Genomic DNA, 18,269 nt, shown 5'->3' with positions numbered 1-18,269 from the left:
CCAGTGACACCTCCCCACTCCAGAGAACACACCTCAGTAACAAGAAGTATAGCCAAACAAAAGAAATCAACCCGTCATCCATATTTGAAAATGTATTATCCAGGGCGGCTAGGTGGCACAGTGGATAAAGCACCGGCCCTGGATTCAGGAGTACCTGAGTTCAAATCCGGCCTCAGACACTTGACACTTACTAGCTGTGTGACCCTGGGCAAGTCACTTAACCCCCATTGCCCTGCCAAAAAAAAAAAAAAGAAAATGTATTATCCATTCTACACCTGTGATCCACCACTTCTCTGCCAAGAGGCTAAAGGGAGACTTTCCTCTCAGTCCTCTGCAGTCTTGAGGATCACTAGTTTTGAAATAATTACTCAAACATACAAATGGATCTGTGATCTCATTGGTGCAGGATGCAGAAGGCAGTCTTTGAAGAATTGGAAATATAATATTATATAATAGAGGTACCAACCAAAACTTGTAGCACTTGAGAGGTATCATAGAGTGCTTGGGAATGGGTGGAAAGTTATTAACTTCAGATCTGATTCACTGCTCTTGCACTAACTCTTTGTATGAAGCCCAGTTTCCTAATCTGGGGGAAAAAAAAGGGGGGACTAAACTAGAGGACCTCTAACACCCCTTCTGAGTCTAACACTCTATGACTCGATAAAACTTTAATGTATCTAACTTAATCTTTCTTTGTCAATTCAGAAGTCACTTAATTTTTTTTTCCATTTCTCAAATGAGGGTCATCATTATGATCATTAATTATCTTCCTACAGAGAAAGGCTTGGACGTGGTGATTAATAGAAGTCTAGTTGAAATTTAATCTATTTCTTAGTTTAGCAAAGGGAGATTTCCTTTTCTTAGAATAGTGCTTTACAGAACCAAGGAGAGGTACATTAGATAATAAAGAACACTGGACCAGGAGTCAGAAGACCCAGGTTCAAATCCTGGCTTTGCCATTTACTAACTATGATCTTGAGTAGATATTAGAGGGTATCCTTCAGTCAGTCATGTGCCTATCCCAGTGTTGTCATTCAGTCATTTCAGTCATGTCTGACTCTTCCTGATCTCATTTGGGGTCTTTCTGGCAATTTGCCATTTCCTTCTCCAGTTCATTTTACAGATGAGGAAACTGAGGCAAACAGGATGAAGTGACTTGCCCAGGGTGACACAGCTATTCTGAGTATCTGAGGCCAGATTTCAGCTCAAGAAGATGAGTCTTCCTGACTCTACCCCCTGAACCCTACCCGTTGAGCCACCATATGCCTTTCCCATGCTGCCACCAAAATGAGACGATAAGGAGATATCACGGTCTGGAAGTTAGAACAGGTTCCTGGGAAGGGAACTATTTGTTTTCAATATCTGGCTCCAGCACTATTACTGCTACCTAATTGACCTCATTAAAGTCACTTGTCTTTCCAGGCCACTATGCACAACCAGGCAAAAGGTCAGGCACTTGCCTTATGGGAAGACTTGTGAAACTCCATGGTCATACCCAAGTCAGAGCTATGTACCTAAGTACAACTCATCTCTAGGATGTGGGGATGATTCCACATCCTACTCTGGTGCTTTAGGGTAACATGGATGTGATCCTGGGATCCTGAAATCTATGCCCATGAGGAAAAAGCTGTAGGTGGCTCTATGCATCTCGGAAAACTTCAACTAACAACCACCAAGAGACTGTGTATTATCTGAGAACCAGCTTAGCTAAGTAACCAACAAAGCGGCTCCTCACCATGTTGGCCAAAAGGTAATGATTTATTTTTCTAAAAAAAAAAACCTCTTAAAACTGAAGCATGGAGGGGATTTGAACTATGTGGGTAAGAGGGAATACTCACTCCAGTGAAACCACTTAAGTATTTATGAATGGATAAAGGGTGAAAATCACCACTTAATGTGGGAGAAATGATGCACAGATCTATATTTGGGCTACTCAAATGTTGAGTGATAAAAATGATGGCTAACATTCATATGACACCCACTATGTGCCAAGCATTGTGCCAAACACAAAAAATATCTCATTTGATCCTCACAACAACCCTGGGAGCTAGGTGCTCTTATCTCCATTTTGCAGTTCAAGAAACCGAGGCAAACCACGGTTGACTTGTTTAGGGTCAAAAAAACTAGTGCCTGAGGCCATATTTGAACTCAGTTCTTCACGACTCCAGGCCTGGCACTCTATCTACTGTGCCACTCTATCTACCCATCCAAGATAAAAGCAGTGTTCCCTCTAATGACTTTGGGGGGGGGGCAATGAGGGTTAAGGGACTTGCCCAGGGTCACACAGCTAGTAAATGTCAAGTGTCTGAGGCTGGATTTGAACTCAGGTCCTCCTGAATGCAAGGCCAGTGCTTTATCCACTGTACCAGTTAGCTGCCCCTCCCTCCAATAACTTTTAACTTCTTTGTTTTTGTTTGACTGGACATATGCTTTGATTGATGTAGGGAACTTTTAGTGAGTAACTTCCTATAGAAAAACCTCAGATATCAAAAAATGGCTTCCAAGTCCTCTTAAGTTGTTGTCATTCATTTGTATTTGCTTATCAAGAAATGATTGGATGAACAGTGGAAGGCTATAGATTCTAGCCAACACAAGCAGGAGGAAAGATACTCCGTGAAGTAGCAGCATGTCTCAGTGGAAGCTCATTGGCTTTGGACTCAGTAGACTTGAGTTCATATCCTGTGTCTCTTATTGCCTATATGACCTTGGGCCAGTCCCTTCATCTCTGGACCTCAGTTAGCATATCTATAAAATGATTGACTTCCTTCCTAGTTTTAAATCTATGATCCTATCATTTATTCCTTTGAAGCACAATTCAGGAGTTACTTCTTTTTTTTTTGGTGAGGCAATTGGGGTCAAGTGACTTTGCCCAGGGTCACACAGCTAGTAAGTGTCAGGTGTCTGAGGCCAGATTTGAACTCAGGTCCTCCTGAATCCAGAGCTGGTGCTCTATCCACTGCCCCACCTAGCTGCCCTGGGAGTTACCTCTTAACACAAGATCTGTTCCTACCAGTTACCTGCATCATCCTGGGATCTCCAAATTTACTTGTGTATATGCCATATCCCCTCAGTGGTTATCTAGGCTCTTTGAGGGCAGGAATTAACTTTTTTTCAGTCTCCATGGCCTGGCACATAGTAGGCACTTTAGTAAATATTTGAATTTAATGTTCTAGGCAGATAAGTCACAACATATAGAGATGAGTAACACATGAAGATTAGAGTAGGAGACCCTAAATCTGGTGAACAGAAACTGACATCTCCAATAGCTCTTTTCATGGTGTTAAACTAATTCTCATCACCAGTGCTGATGGAGGGAAGTGATCTAGAATGTCCAAAATAGAGAACCATCACCTAATCATTCCTAATGGCTTTGGAATGGATCATGACTTTCTGGGCAGCAGATTCTTATTTCTAATTATGTTTCACTTAGATAGGAAAATGAATTGCATTTCAAATAATGGTCTGTTATATTCTGAGCACATCTCCCTGACTGTCGGTGATGGGGTAAGGGAGAACAGAGCAGCATGCTGTGGTAGAAATAGCCCTGAAACAGGAATCTAATTAGGCAATAACTAGCTAAGTCACTTCAACTTCTTTGGGCCACAGAAAATAAGGTTATCAGGTTAGATCATGGATTCTTCATTTGATCAGGGGTCTATGAACTTATGTGTGCTTAATATTGTAATAACTGTGTTTCAGTTTAATTGGTTTCCTTTGTAATTGTATGCATTTTGTGTATTTAAAAACATTCTGAGGAGTCTGTAAGTTTCACCAAAGTGGAGGTTCCATGACACAAAAAGTTGAGCCACCCAGGTTAGACCATCTATAAGGTTTCTTCTAGTTTTCTAACATTTTGCAACTCTAAAACTTTCTCCTGGTCAAGTTGAGACATCCAGTCCACCATTAGAGATCTGAGATCATTTACTTTGAATTGTTATTTTTATCAAAAGCTCTTATATTTTTTCTTCTCTTCCACCATGAATGAATGAATGAATGAATGCCCTTGAGCTGTGGAGACCACATTCCAATATATGTGTCCCAAGTGAGTTTCTTTGACCATAGAAGACTAACTTGGGCTCTGTTTAAAATCAGAGAGCAAAATGCACTCCAACCTCACCTTCACATCCCTCATTTCCTTCCAAACAGTATTCAGGCAATACCGTGTACATGAAGCCTTTCTTGCTCTCCCCCTATCTCTACTCTCCTGAAAAAAAAAGTATTTATCATATTTCTCTGTCACAGAGTTCTTTGTGTTCATGTTGACTCCCCCTATAGAATGTGAGATCTCTGAGGGTAAGGATTCCTTCAGTTTCAGTTCTGTAACCCCAGCACCTCGCACAGTAATTGGGTTGAAACATGAAGAAAAAAACCACACAAACAAATCCTTGTTTCCCTGAAGATCCAAAAATCTCCTTCCCAACCTTGTGAGGATGTCACATCCTTGTACCTGTTGTATTTATTTTGTTCCTTCTCATCAAGGAAAGAAGGAAACCAGGCCAAAGTGGAAAGCATTTTCAAACTTTATTTACAACTGTCACAGTGACAAAAAGTAGTTTTGGAAAAAAAAATGCTAGTTTCTCCCTGAGCCTCAAAAAAGAACAGACAGAAGTTACAGAAAGTTCATCAAACAACAGGCGTTTTTTACTGAAGTTTTTTTTTTTTTTGATACATTCAGTTAGAAATACACACAAATTACTTCTAAAAGGGGGGAAACAACAACAACAACAATAACAACAAACAAAAACCCACAACAACACAGAGGCCGGATAAAGAGCATAGTTTCTTCCAAGGGTAGATGGGATCAACCCGGTGGGGCTGACCCTTCTGAAGATCCTGGCCTATGCTGGCTGTCGGCCCCTCGCCTGCTCAGAATTACAAATGGTGGTAGAGAACGGTCTCAAGACCAGAAGGATAATAACCCACCAGCCATAAACATACATACACACACACACAAAATAGGTTTGTTATGCAGTGTACAAAAGCACATTTCTTCACACAGCGAGACTGGGACAGATGATAACAGGTAGCAAATGGGAAGGAGGGGAAGGCTGCCTACCCACCCCATTGAGGGATTTAAAAAGACAAGGAGTCACTAGGTGAGTCCCCAAGTCTCCCCTCCACAGGAGCTGAAGGATGATCAAAACTACAGCGGGGAATACACGACAGAGGTGACTGGCTCTTTGCCACCAAACCACAACTAGAGAGAGAAAGAGGCAGACCTATCATGGGTCACCAGCAGAAACTGCAGGGAGTGGGTCATCTTCTCCTCCCTCCCCCCACTTGCTGGCCTGTTGCCACAGTATGGAACTAAAAGTTATTGCCATCAATGTTTATAATACAAGCAGATGAGATGGGGGTTGTGGGAAAAAGAGGGGGGAGATACTCCTCAAACCTGGTCTGGCTGACCTATAAAAGCAATACCTTTCCCCAGCCTTCCCTAACACCATACTACCCATGAGGTATTAAATACAAATATATTACATACTAAGTCCAAGACTAAGGGCTGAAATAGGACTGACTGGAAATAGGGAGGCAATGGTCAAGTGCCTTGGGTTCCCTCATCATACCCAAGGAAAGCTTTGAAGCCTTGTTCCGTAGCATCTGCTGCCTCTCTTAGCCTCTGTGGAAGCCAGAGAGGACCTGGCAACAAGATGGAAATGTTTCTATAATTTGTTCTTCGGACCCTGGCAGGGCCCCTCACCGTGGCCAGCTCATAAGTGAGCTGCCACTGGTCCTGTGGAAGTTGCCCTTCCAGATGAGAGGCCAAGGAGGGTGAGAGGAAGGAGGTGGGGGTAGCAGAATTAGGGGGAGTGAGGGGAGAACACAGGTCTGAATATAACATCCTTTCCTTTCTGGAGCCTCCTCAGCGCGCGCACGCATGCACGTGCACACACACACACACACACCCTACCTCTCTCCAGGACTTGGAAAGCTGTAAGGCATCTCATGACACCCTCTCATTTCCAACAGAGTACTGCTGGCATTCGACCCACCACATGTCACCCCACTCACTCCTTCCCTCCTTCCTCCCTTCCCCAACCCACACTCCTCTAAGTCCCAGGCTATTCTGGCCCTCAGGACCAGAAGGAAACTTCATCTCCCACCTAAAAACAACCCCAGGGCGGGAAAGGTTTTCCCTCCCCTCACTCCTCCCCTTCTCATAAAAAGGAGGAAGAATATTCCAGGTGAAAAGTAGGCTGGAGGCCAATAGTAAGTGATCTAGCTACTCAGACTGGCTAGAATCAAACAGGTGTGAAGAGGCAGAGGATTCAGCCCAGAGACTGGTACAGGGGCTTTGGAAGAAAGGGTTAATGAAAGAAAGGGAACCAAGGCCTTCCCAAACCTCCTGCTTGGACTTTTAGAATAAGAGGAGAGAGGAACACTGTCATGCGCCTTCCATCCTGAGAAGGGCAAGGGACCCATCTTATCATGCCTTTCTCCTCCCTATCCCCTCCCAAAGGACACAGGATGACGGGTCACCAAGAACAAAAAGGGAGGGATAGTTCAGGATATGGACCCAGAAAGCCTTGCCCTCCCCACCACAAAACAAAAAAACAGATAAACACTGGGAAAGGTCCTATATGAGAGGAAGGTGGAGATGGGGGGGGGGGGGAGGAGGAGGAAAAAGGGGAAGCGATCAAGGGACTTAGCCACATGCTTGCCCCACAGCTCTCTTTGCCTTTGCCATTGGTGAGCCCCCAGTGTGGTCTGTTTCCCCTCCTCACTTGTTAACTCACTCAAATATACTCTGAAGAGAAACAAAAGGGGGAAAAGAGAAAAAACAGGAGAGAGAGAGAGATGACGACTCTATCTATGGATGTACTTTTGAGCCAGCACTAGTCCCCTCTGAATGCTTTCTGGCTGTATGTCGTTGCTGAGTGTTTTCTTAAAACCTCTATTTTCTCTTATTTCTGTCATTTGTTTTTTTGCCTCTAAATGTTCCTTACTTGTTCTGCCTTTTACCAACCCCCCTGGAATATCACAACTCCTCAAGACTATGCAGAGTTCAGATAGTGATCTCAAAGCAGCAGACACTTCCCCAACCCCAGTTAAGTGACTTCCTTTCTCAGAAGGCCTTGCTGATCTTTGCAGTGAGGACTCAGCTGCTGGACACATTTCTTTCGGAAAAAAAATATACATATCAAAAAGAAGAAGAAGAAGAAGAAAAGAAAAGAAAACCAACCCAGTGATCTCGCAGGTGCAAAATTGAAGCTGTCATTGGACATTTTCAGAACTACTGTGGCTCACTCATTTTCCACCATGATGGGAAAAAAAAATACAGTTCAGATGTATTTTTTTTTTTGCCCCCTTTGGGTGCCTTCAATAGATTTACTGCTCCTTCTTCTCGTTCTCTGTTTCTTTACTGGTTTCTTTCTCATCTTCTTGGACCAAGAACTCCTCTGGGGGCCATCTTAGCTCCCCACTTTCCACTTCTCCCTCTGTGGGCTCCACCACAATGGAAGGCAGGCGGTCCTTCAGTTTGCAGTAGCGATCGAAGTCTGAGGGATCAGGAAAGATCTGAAATAAGAAAGACAGGGGGTTAGAGGTAAGGGAAAACTAAAGATATTGGGGGCAATTATTGGGGTGCTTTAGGGCATTTTGGTCCTATTAGACAAGGATGAGCAAAGGTGCTTTCAACCCTATAATGAAATAATCATTTAGGAAGCACCACAATATTTCTACTTGAATTTTTTAATAAACGAGTTCAAGTTCATACTACTCCATAGGCCTTCCACCTTCACAAAACAAACTACAGGCCAGAAAATCTAAACAGAATTATGGATGGCCAAGGATCTGGACTGGATTAACTGGATTAACAAAAGCAAAGGTAGGAATGAATTCTAAGTGTCTATTTCTACTCTGTGGCAGACTCCAAGGTTTGATCACTGAGCTCTTGCAGCTGTCAAAAGGTTTGGCCAAGGGGGAGGCTAGGTGGCACAGTGAATAAAAGCACCGGCCCTGGATTCAGGAGTACCTGAGTTCAAATTGGGCCTCAGACACTTGACACTTACTAGCTGTGTGACCCTGGGCAAGTCACTTAACCCCCATTGCCCCACTTAAAAAAAAAAAAAAGGTTTGGCTAAACAAACTATGGCTCAGTAATATAATGAAATCTTACTGTGTTGTAAGAATCAGTGGATATCATGACTAATGCAGAAATATGTTTAATGTGATTATACATGTATAACCTATATCAGATTGCTTTCTGTCTTGGAGAGGGGGGAAGTAAGGAAGGGAGAGAGAAAAATTTGGAACTCAAAATGTTATAAAAACAAATGTTAGGGGCAGCTGGGTGGCGCAGTGGATAGAGCACCGGCCCTGGATTCAGGAGGTCCTGAGTTCAAATCCGGCCTCAGACACTTGACATTTACTAGCTGTGTGACCTTGGGCAAGTCACTTAAGCCCCATTGCCTGCCCAAAAAAACCAAAAAACCAAAAAACCAAAAAAACAAATGTTGAAAACTATCTTTACATGTAACTGAAAAAAATAAAGTACTATTAAGATTAAAAAAAAAAGAATTAGTGAATATGATGAATATAGAGAAGATTGGGAAGACTAAGATGAACTGATGAAAGGTAAAGTAAGCAGAGCCAAAAAAACTATATTTATAATGACTACACTTCAGTGTCAAATGGAGAGAACATGAACAAAACAACTGAAACTGAATACTTTGAAATTATATTAACCAAGCTTGGTGCCATAGAAAAAATATGAGAAGATGCCTTTCCCCTTCTTTGCAAAGGTAGGAAAACTATAGCTGTGAAATACCACATCAGCTATTTTTGCTTGGTTGATTTTTTTGTTGTTTAACTCAGCTTTTTTCTTCCTTTTTTTATTCTTTATTAAAAGGGATAATTGTGAGAGGAGGGGAAAGGGACACATCTGGAAATGTAGGCAATGGCAAAATGAACAATATCAATAAAATTTATTTTAAAAAAAGAAATGACAGGAAAATAAAGGGACTTGAGGTCTTCACACGTAGTGTCATTCCTCTCCAAACTCTTCCTAGAGCCAGATCAATAAGTTTTTGAAATCTAGAAAATAGTGTTTGTTGTTTATAGAGTCTCTGTTCCAGAAAGAAGGTTAGGGTCATTAAAGGACTCTTGCAATTTCCCAAAGGTCTCCTTTTAAAATTCTGGGCTCAGGGCAGCTAAGTGGCACAGTGGATAAAGCACTGGCCCTGGATTCAGGAGGACCTGGGTTCAAATCTGGCCTCAGACACTTGACACTTACTAGATGTGTGACCCTGGGCAAGTCATTTAACCCTCATTCACCCCCCCCCAAAAGAATGTAAAATTCTGGGCTCAACTCATTGTCTATTTGCCACATACTGATGAAAAAGTGCTACAGAATGAAAATCTGACTGCATGTCATAGTCTGGCCTATAGGCATTCTTCATCCACTTAGTTTTTCCAATGTGAATGGTTCACCCAAACTCCTGAGCAGTTCTGGATCTCATCAAGGAGACTGCAATATTTGGAGGCCTAATCCTCTGCTAAACAGAAGAATCGGAAGAATCTAGAGGACCTCACCATCTTTAAACTTGTACTGATCTTGGTTGTCATGTTGTGAAGACTAAAATATTACCTTTCCCTATTCCCCCATGGAGGAGAAATCTTTTTCACCTACAAATATGGTTGAAGTTTACTTCTACCACTAATTAGCAATGGGGCACAGTCCCAATCCCAAGCATCTGCTGCTCCAGGCAAGAATCCAATCAAGCTATGAGCCCACTGGAAAAGCCCTCCATTTTCTACTGAGGATTCTAAGAACTACCAACCTCAGGGAATCCTCTCCATGCCACTGGATGAATGATTAACTATTTATCCCATAAAGGCCTATTGACCGGGATTAAATCTTAAGGCAGCTGCACAACTGGGCAACATTAAAGATTTAATAAGCCTCATAAAAAGACAGTGTAGTGGCATTCCAGAGTGGGGGAAAAACAAAACATCCATAGAGAAGAAGCAAAGAATCTATATGTTGGATGAGGGCCTCCAGAAAGTGATTTCCCTACTTTCTGAATTATCTCAATTGCTAAAATTATTTAGAACTCAGCAGTACTCAACAGGTAAAGTGGAAATATGTACACTGAGGCAATGCAAAGGGAATTGGACATTTTCCCCTTCTAGATCCCATTCAAGCTTAAGTACAGCCTTCTCTGAGGTGGGGGTTTGGGGAAGGAGTGACAGGGAAGGTAATACGGCCCATAAGGTGAGAGAATAAAGAAGTGAAAGAAGGAGCATGCCTAAGACAAAAAAAATTCTATTACTTGACCCCTTCATAAACAAACCCATTTCACAGATGGCATAGGGGGAAAGAAATTATCTAGTAGGATATTTAAACTGGCCCCAGCTAGTGGTCTCACTGGCCTTCAGGAGACCTTAGTCAAGATTATTAGGACAAGCAGTTTCCACAGAAATCCAAAAGATGGGCCAGCTGGAAACACTTTTTAAAAAGTTGTCACCAAACCCTCAGGCAATGAAAAAGATCACTCACATCTAGGAAGGGGTGGGCCTCGATCGAAAATATCTTCTAACTAGACCTCTGTAAGCCAGTCTAGACCACAATGCCCCATGTCCTTCTATCCTCAGCAAAAGGATCATAGGCTCAGGACTACAGATAAATTCCAGGACATATTGACTGTACATGACGGAGAGGCGAAAGGGAGAGATTTTAAGTTTTTTCTTGCTCACATTCTTAAATACTATGAATTACATCTCCCCCACTGCCATCCCCAGGGTATGGTGCACAAAGGAAAAAGAGGGACAGATAAAGGCCAACTAGTCCATCTGATTTGGTTTCAAGCCTGTCCTAGCTAAGATCTGATAAAAGGTGAAGAGAACCTAAGAGGTAATGGAGGAAAAGTCAGGAAACCTGGCTGTTGATCCCCTCCCCTGAAATCTCTGGTGGGATAATCTTGGCCAAATCACTTTATTTCTCTATAAAAGATTCATCAGGCCCTTTCCTTGTCTCTAGTCATGCTGAGTTAAGTTACACCAAGCACAAGATTGGGTAGGGAGCATGTAGAATAACAGGGCAGAACCAAGGAAGGAAATACAATCAGGACAGACCACTTCCCAAATATCCCAATGTCACTTTGTCCTGGAAAAAAAATGAAGGCATAAACAAGTTGTTGGCAGCTTCCCCCATGGCCACTGTCACCTCCCCCTGTCTTTCTCCAATGCTGACGACAAGCTGTTGGCATAATGTGTGTGTAAGGTACTTTGCAAAACTCAAAATTGATTGTGAGCTTTCAGTAATAGATATAAGTTAGAGTTGATGAAGTTCAGAAAAATAACGTCTAGCCATCTAATTAAAAAGGATAGAGCTTCCTATGATGCATTTCCATTAAAGTTTTTTTTCTTTTCAATGAATTTGTTTCATGGCATGCTACATTTAATTCTAAGCTGGAAAGGAGTTAAGCAGTTAAATAAACTGTCAGGTGGTAGTTGTAGTAGTAGCAGCAGAAAGAAAAGAGAGAAAAAGAGGGAAAAAAAAAACATTTGAGCTCCCTGAAGCCAAGGGTCATTCATCTCACTTTTGTCTCTGTATCCCCATTCCCACAACATGGTACCTGGAACACAGTAGGCACTTAATAAATGCCCACTGATTGACTGGGTTAATGAGTTCAATGAGCAAAAATCTTTTAGTGACTCTAATAAAATATTCCAAGATGGAAACAAACTTCAACATTTCCAAGGTCTGTGATTTTGTTGATGGGAATAACTCTTATACAGTCCAGTCCCTTCATGACTTGCTGTGGTGGCCAACCTTCTGCCTCGGCCATGGAGGGCAGACACACATACAGGTCATTGCCAAGCCTGTGCTCTAAGCCCCGAGGCAAGTAGGTCTTGACAGAACTCTAGTTGTCTTGCAAGGACATGACCCTCAAGAACCTGGTGTCATCCCTTCTAGGACTCTAGTGAGCTTCATAGGAAGACTTCCATGGAGCCCACAAAACTGATTCCTTTCTGATAGTAGCTGAGCTAAGGCAACAGCTCACTTCCGATCTCCAAGAGAGAGGCAATGCCACTAATATAATGTAATTAAAATAACTGAACAATAACATTTATCCCAGGAGCTGGGCCCTACTTCATGAGAAAGCTGTCCTCAGGGAATTAAAAGCCTCTGCTCTGCTTCCTTGCCAGAGAACTTTGCTCCCTGGGTTGCTCAAAGGAGGCTCCAGGTTCTTTTTCTTTTTCTTTTCAAAAAAACGTTCTAAAACCTGCTAATTCTGTGGGAAAGAGATAGAGACAGAGAAAGAAAACAGAGAGAGAGCAGAGAAAGAGAACGAGAGAGGAGACAGAGAGAGAGAACAGAGAGAGAGAAGAGGAAGAGAATATGAGAGAGAGAGAGAGAGAGAGAGAGAGAGAGAGAGAGAGAGAGAGATTGACTGTGTAATAATTGAGCTGCTTCTTGCCACAGTCTCCCAGAAGAGATCTTATCATCAGATTGTACCAACATATTCTTCTGGAAAAAAGGGGGCTCTACCCCAAAAAGGGGAGGGACCAGGAACAATCCCCAAACCGAGGAGCTCTACATTTCCTTCCAAACAAACAGAAATGCTCCCAACAAGCCACTGAGCTGTTGGCTGCCAGCACAGTCTTATCTCTCACAGCTGCTGTGAGAGAGGCTGACCCCAAGGAGGTCGAGATTTTTCCACTAAGTCATGCTTTTTAATCATCAAGGCAGCAGAAAAATGAGAGGTTGCAACTGCAGTTTTAAGGGGTGGGGAACAAATATATAAAAGGATTCAAGTTGGACTTCCCTAGACATATGACAGGTAGGGGCTGAGGGTGCTTGCATTGGGGGTGGAGAATGGAGCTGGGGGGAGAGAGTATTAAGCCACCCAGGCTCTGTTTAATGCTGGGGAACAAAAACAAGAGGGAAATAAATACTTATGCTATCCCTACACCCCTAGAAGGAATCCACTTCTGCTTAAACTTCCTCCTCCGGTCAAAAGCAACTCAAAGGCATTGCTATTCCCATTTTATAAATGAAGAAACAAGAAATTCAGAAAGGTTAAGGCATAAAGTAACTTCAGGGCAAGTCTGGTTCAAATCTAATTCTGGCACAATACCAACTCCAGGGGGCAGGTATTGGCTCCTTCCACAGTGCTTAATTAGGGATTGTGGATCAATTCATAGGATTATAGAGTCTGATGACCTTCCTGCCCGCCCCCCCCCCCCACCTTCCACACCCATATCCTCTATAGATGAAGGGATCAGCTAGGTGCACACTGGATACAACACTGGCCCTGAAGTTGGGAGGATCTGAGTTCAAATTTCACCTCAGACACTTACTAGTTATATGACCCTGGGCAAGTCACTTAACCCCAATTGTCTTAAACATCCGGGGCTATTTCCAGTTGTTCTGATAATACATCTTGCCATTGGACCCAGATGGCTCTGGAGGAGAAAATGAAGCTGGTGACTTTTCACATCTGACCCTCACTTAATTCCAATTCATTGCAAGTCATGACATCTGCCACAGTCCCGAGGATGAAAGACAAACAGATGAGGAATTTTAGGCTTAGATGGGAAGAGAGGTACCCAAGGTCACATACTTAACAAATAACAAAGCCAAGTGTTGATTCCAGGACTTCTGGCTCCGAATCCCAGGGCTCTCCCCTTTACCATGAGGCTGCATTCTATGTCTCCTTATACCACTCTGCCTCACCAAAGTGTGCCCAAAGTTGATGGCCAACCATGGCTCATTAGCAAGCTATGGCCTCCTTACCTTTCTGAACACTCAACACCAAAGTCCAAGGTGAGACCTAGAGAGGCCAAGCTACTTCATGCTACATAAGGGAGAGGGGATTTGGCAGGATTCTGAAGAGCTGACCAGAAATGAAGGGCTGTTTACATGTAACTGGGAAATATTTGGCAAAATAAATAAAAATAATTAAAACAACAACAACAACAAAGAAAACTAAGGGCTTGCCCAGCCAGAAGACAGCTTTGGTGCTTCCTCTTTCATAACCTAGGTTAAAGGAGAGACCAATGAGATCATATGCACTTAGCACAATAGACATTTCAATATCTCAAATATCTGTTGAATGGAAATTTGACAGCTGAAATACCCATTTCAGGAAGACATTTGCAAATCTATCTTCTGCCCCAAACAGAACTGAAACTAGGGGGAGATGATCAGTACTTTGTCCCAGGGTGCCAATATTTAGAGAGCCTGACAGCACTTGTACTACTTTTGCAGTGTAGAAACAACTGAGCCAAGCCTAGCATGTAGTTTTCATCCCTCCCACCCCCTTTACCCCACCCTGCCCGCCCACACACACACACACACACACACACACACACACACACATTGAACTGGCCCATTCACCAAAATGGCCAGTTAAGGCACTGGGTCCACAATCATTCCTCTTCAATCCCTAGGAATTGGAGACCCCTAGGGAAAGGAATCTGGTGCACCTGAGAAAACGGGTTTGGGAATTAAGAATTAGTCAGCAGATCATTTTGCTTAGGTGTAAAAGTAGCAAGTTTGCCATCTCCCATTTCACCCATGGAAGGGAACTGAAAGGTGATACCATGTTTCTAAAGGGCCCAAATTTGGGGACCTGGCTATCATCTGTCTCCCTCTGAGCCAGGTGACCTAAACCTGACTTACTCTGGGGTGGGGAGAACAGAGAGATATTTGGCATCTTGAATGGAAAATGTTAGTGATTCTGGTAAGACCAGCCCTCAGCTTGTGTGTATATTTTCTGTTTGTGTACACCATCTTCCATCACCTTGACAAACATATGAGCTGGCCCACTACAATGGGAAAGGAGTGGCCTGCAAAGGCCTGAGAGATGCTAATAGGGAAAGCAGACACCAGCTGATGGAGAGATGAAAGGTAGTTAACTGGACACAAAGGGCTAATTACCAGTTCTGCAAGCTGAGACAGCAGTAGCTTGCACATCCTGCTTTTCCATGCTAGGCAGGCATAGAGTCAAAGGGAGAGAAATGGAGGCAGTAGGGAGGGCCAAAGCCTCATAATAAATAACTAGGCTGAATGCTGAAGGGTATTGGCAATAAGGACACCAGAAGGAGTGACTTCCTTTCTCCAAACCTGAGAACAAGAAGGGATTTCCCATGAAAGCCAATGGGTCCCATAGGCAAAGTTGAACCACCCTGAGGAAAATAGGCTTTGTCCCTAAGTAGCCAGATCTAGCCCAGGAAAAGTGGGGCTCAATTAATTTCTGAACTTCCTTCAGTAGAAAGCCCCAAGTTGTTGGCTTTAATACCTTCACTTCACACCTCTCTATGGCTCAGTTCCCCCCCAAAGGAAAGGTCAAGAGAGCTGACATGACTTATTCATGATTTGAGAATGCTAGGGAAAGAGGTTATCCAAATAATCATAGCTCTGGAAGGAACTTTAGAAGCCATCCTGTCTAACCTCTTCATTTTGCAGATGTGGAAATGAGAGGACCAGAGAGTAATTTGCCCAAGGACAACAGCACTAATTAAAATGTGGAGGCCCAGTCTTCTGCCTCCTAGGAGTGCCCTTTCCACTACACCAACATGGTGCCTTCCCTGTTCTTGCTGCTGATCCCCAACGAGTATTCTGGCAGCCTTTAATGAGAGCCTACAGTGCTTCACCACAGTTTGCTGGCTCACTTCTGTCCAACCCCCCCATTGCCATATCTGACCTTGAGCCTCACTATGGATCCTCCCATTTTTGCCTACAATGAAAAGGCAGAGACATGAATGAAGCTACCACCACTTCATTTGACGATGAGAACACTTACACAAACTGAGAAGCACACAAATTTTACATAGCCGTGGAACTCAACACATGGAGTCTTCTTGACAGCTATTCGTGGTGATTGAGATTTGTTTCACCCCCTTGTCACTGGCCTCCACTGTTTTTCCATTTAAAAAAAAATGAAATGCAATAACAGCATTTGTTTATCTACTTTCTTCATAGATGGGGCTGATTTATAACAATAGACAGAAACATAGCTGCAGCTTAGAGATAAATTAAGTGATTCAAATAAAACCAGGCACCAACATTTCCTCCTTTGTATATTGCTCATTCCTCTATTCCACCACCCCTCCCCCACATATGCATGCATATTTTGAGAAATCCAAAAAAAAATTTCTCTGAATCATCTCTTTTCCACTCCTTTGCAATAATGACTGTGTTTTGCAATGGAACCATCAAGGGGTTGAATGTGTTTTGTCTTTGGCAGATCAGACAAAGGGTTAAATTTAAGGCCAAGCATGTAGGGGAAGGAAGATCTAGTCAACACCTATTCCTTTTCCTTTTCCTTTATTTCCTCTCCCTTTCTCTTCCAGCTCCCTGGGCCATAGATGAAAGACTAGCTGTCCCCTTTGCAGGGGGTCTTTTTCCCATTAGAGTTGGGTGCTAGCAACTTCCTGGTCCTTCTGCTAGACTTAAGGTGTTCAAGCCTCAAAAAAGAAGAGAAAGGAAATGCTTTGTGTAAACTTCATTTTTCAACTACTTTGCAAAGCATCTTTCAAGCACACACCCATCCTGTGGTCTCTCCACTTAGAGTTACACTACAAAACAGCAAACCTTTAGGAGAGCTAAATTCCAACCAAATGTGCAACTGATCACTATGTAACTAAGGGATCAGTGAAGGAATAAAACCTTTGAAATGCTCATAGGAATGCCTCTTCAAAGTCACCCAGGTCTGTGGGAAAAGATGGAGCCCATTTATAATGAACTTCTTTCTATCAGCTTTGTCAATGGCCTCCCTAAAGATAATCTCTCCTCTTGTATGCCAGATCCAATTCCTTGGGGCCTCTTCTGGAAAGTCCTACACAAGATTATTGCATCAATGTTTCCGCTTCAGGCGCTTTTCCCTTCTGTCTTATTTTATTTTTATTTTTAATATAATTTATTTTAGGCCTCTCTTATTTTATTAAAAAGTTTCACTTGACCCTGTGACCACTTTTAGATACTAATTTCTCTCTTCCCTTTTGATACTTAACTCTTCAAGTGTGTGGTTTATATCCACAGCCTTTACTTTTTCAGCTTCCATCCCTTCTCAACCCCTGAAATCTGGCTGCCATCAATTCAACCCAATTCAACAAGCCTTTATTAAGCACCTACTATGTGCCAGGCATTACAAAGACAAAAATGAGGGTCCTTGAGCTCAGGGAGCTTACATTCTACTGAGAAAAATCGATGCATATACAGAAAATCAAATATAAAGTAGATACAGAGAGAGAGAATGGGGATAGAGGATAGAAGATCAAGAAAGGCCTTGCTTAAAGGTGGCTCTTAAAGTGAGCTCTGAAAGGATCTGGGGGTTCTAAAAGGCAGAGGGAAGGAGGAATGTTCTATACTGTTCTCAGGAATGATAAGTGGTCTAGTTTGGCAGGAATGTAGGGTAAGTGATGGGGAGGAATATGGAATAAGCATAGAAAGAGATGTTGGAGCCAAATTACAGAACTTAAATTCCAAGGAAAGGAGCTGGTATTTCATTCTAGAGACAATAGGTAGCCACTGAAGTTTCTTGAGCAGGGCAGTTACGTTGCTGAAATTATTCTCTAAATTCCATAATAATTTGCTTCTGGCCAAATATCCCCATTGTAGTTATTGTTGTTCAGTCATGTCCAACTCTTCATGATCCCACTTGAAGTTTTCTTGGCAAAGATCCTGGAGTGTTTTGCCATTTCCTTCTCTAGCTTATTTTACAGATGAGGAAACTGAAGCAAATAGAGTTATGTGACTTGCCCAAGGTCACAAAGCTAATGTCTGAATTCACATTTGAATTCAGGTCCCTCTCCTCATTACATCCCCTCTTTGGTGATGTTTGACTGTCCTTACTTCTGGGAAGGCTCCCTTTCCCCCTTGACCGATGATTCTGTACCTTCCTGGTTCCTCTCCCTCCCCCTTCTCTTTGGTTTCTCTTCTTTTCCTTTGCTAACTTCTACTCATTCTCCCAAAACCTCAACTATAGGTATAGCTAAAAAACTCTTCCTCAGCCCTCTGTTCTTTTCCTTTGCACTATTCGTTAAAAGAACTAAGGTTCTGTCATGGCTTCAATTGTTATTCCTATGTTAAAGACAGCCCCAATTTCTGTCCCAAGCCATGACTTTTCACTTGGATGCTAGTCCTCAATGGCCACCTGACAATAAAGACATTTCATTTGGAAGAACCCTTTCACTTATTATCATTTTTTTTTTGGTGGGACAATGAGGGTTAAGTGACTTGCCCAGGGTCACACAGCTAGTAAGTGTCAAGCTTCTAAGGCTGGATTTGAACTCAGGTCCTCCTGAATCCAGGGCTG

The 18,269-nt window shown here is 42.7% G+C and overlaps 1 protein-coding gene across 2 annotated transcripts in view; it reads right to left on the bottom strand.

Moving 5' to 3' along the window:
* Positions 1-4,514: 4,514 nt before the first annotated feature.
* Positions 4,515-18,269, bottom strand: part of LBH (LBH regulator of WNT signaling pathway) — a 32,956-nt gene continuing 19,201 nt past the window's right edge. For both annotated transcript variants that reach the window (XM_043988004.1, XM_043988005.1), the window contains exon 3: positions 4,515-7,518. In XM_043988004.1, coding sequence (XP_043843939.1) covers positions 7,330-7,518 — 189 coding nt within the window. In that variant the 3' untranslated portion in view covers positions 4,515-7,329. The remainder of the gene's footprint in view (positions 7,519-18,269) is intronic.

This window comes from Dromiciops gliroides, chromosome 2 (assembly GCF_019393635.1).
Source record: "Dromiciops gliroides isolate mDroGli1 chromosome 2, mDroGli1.pri, whole genome shotgun sequence".
NCBI classification, from domain to species: Eukaryota; Metazoa; Chordata; class Mammalia; order Microbiotheria; family Microbiotheriidae; genus Dromiciops; species Dromiciops gliroides.
The sequence above is the reverse complement of the archived record's forward strand: the minus strand, read 5'-3'. Positions and strand labels throughout refer to the sequence as shown.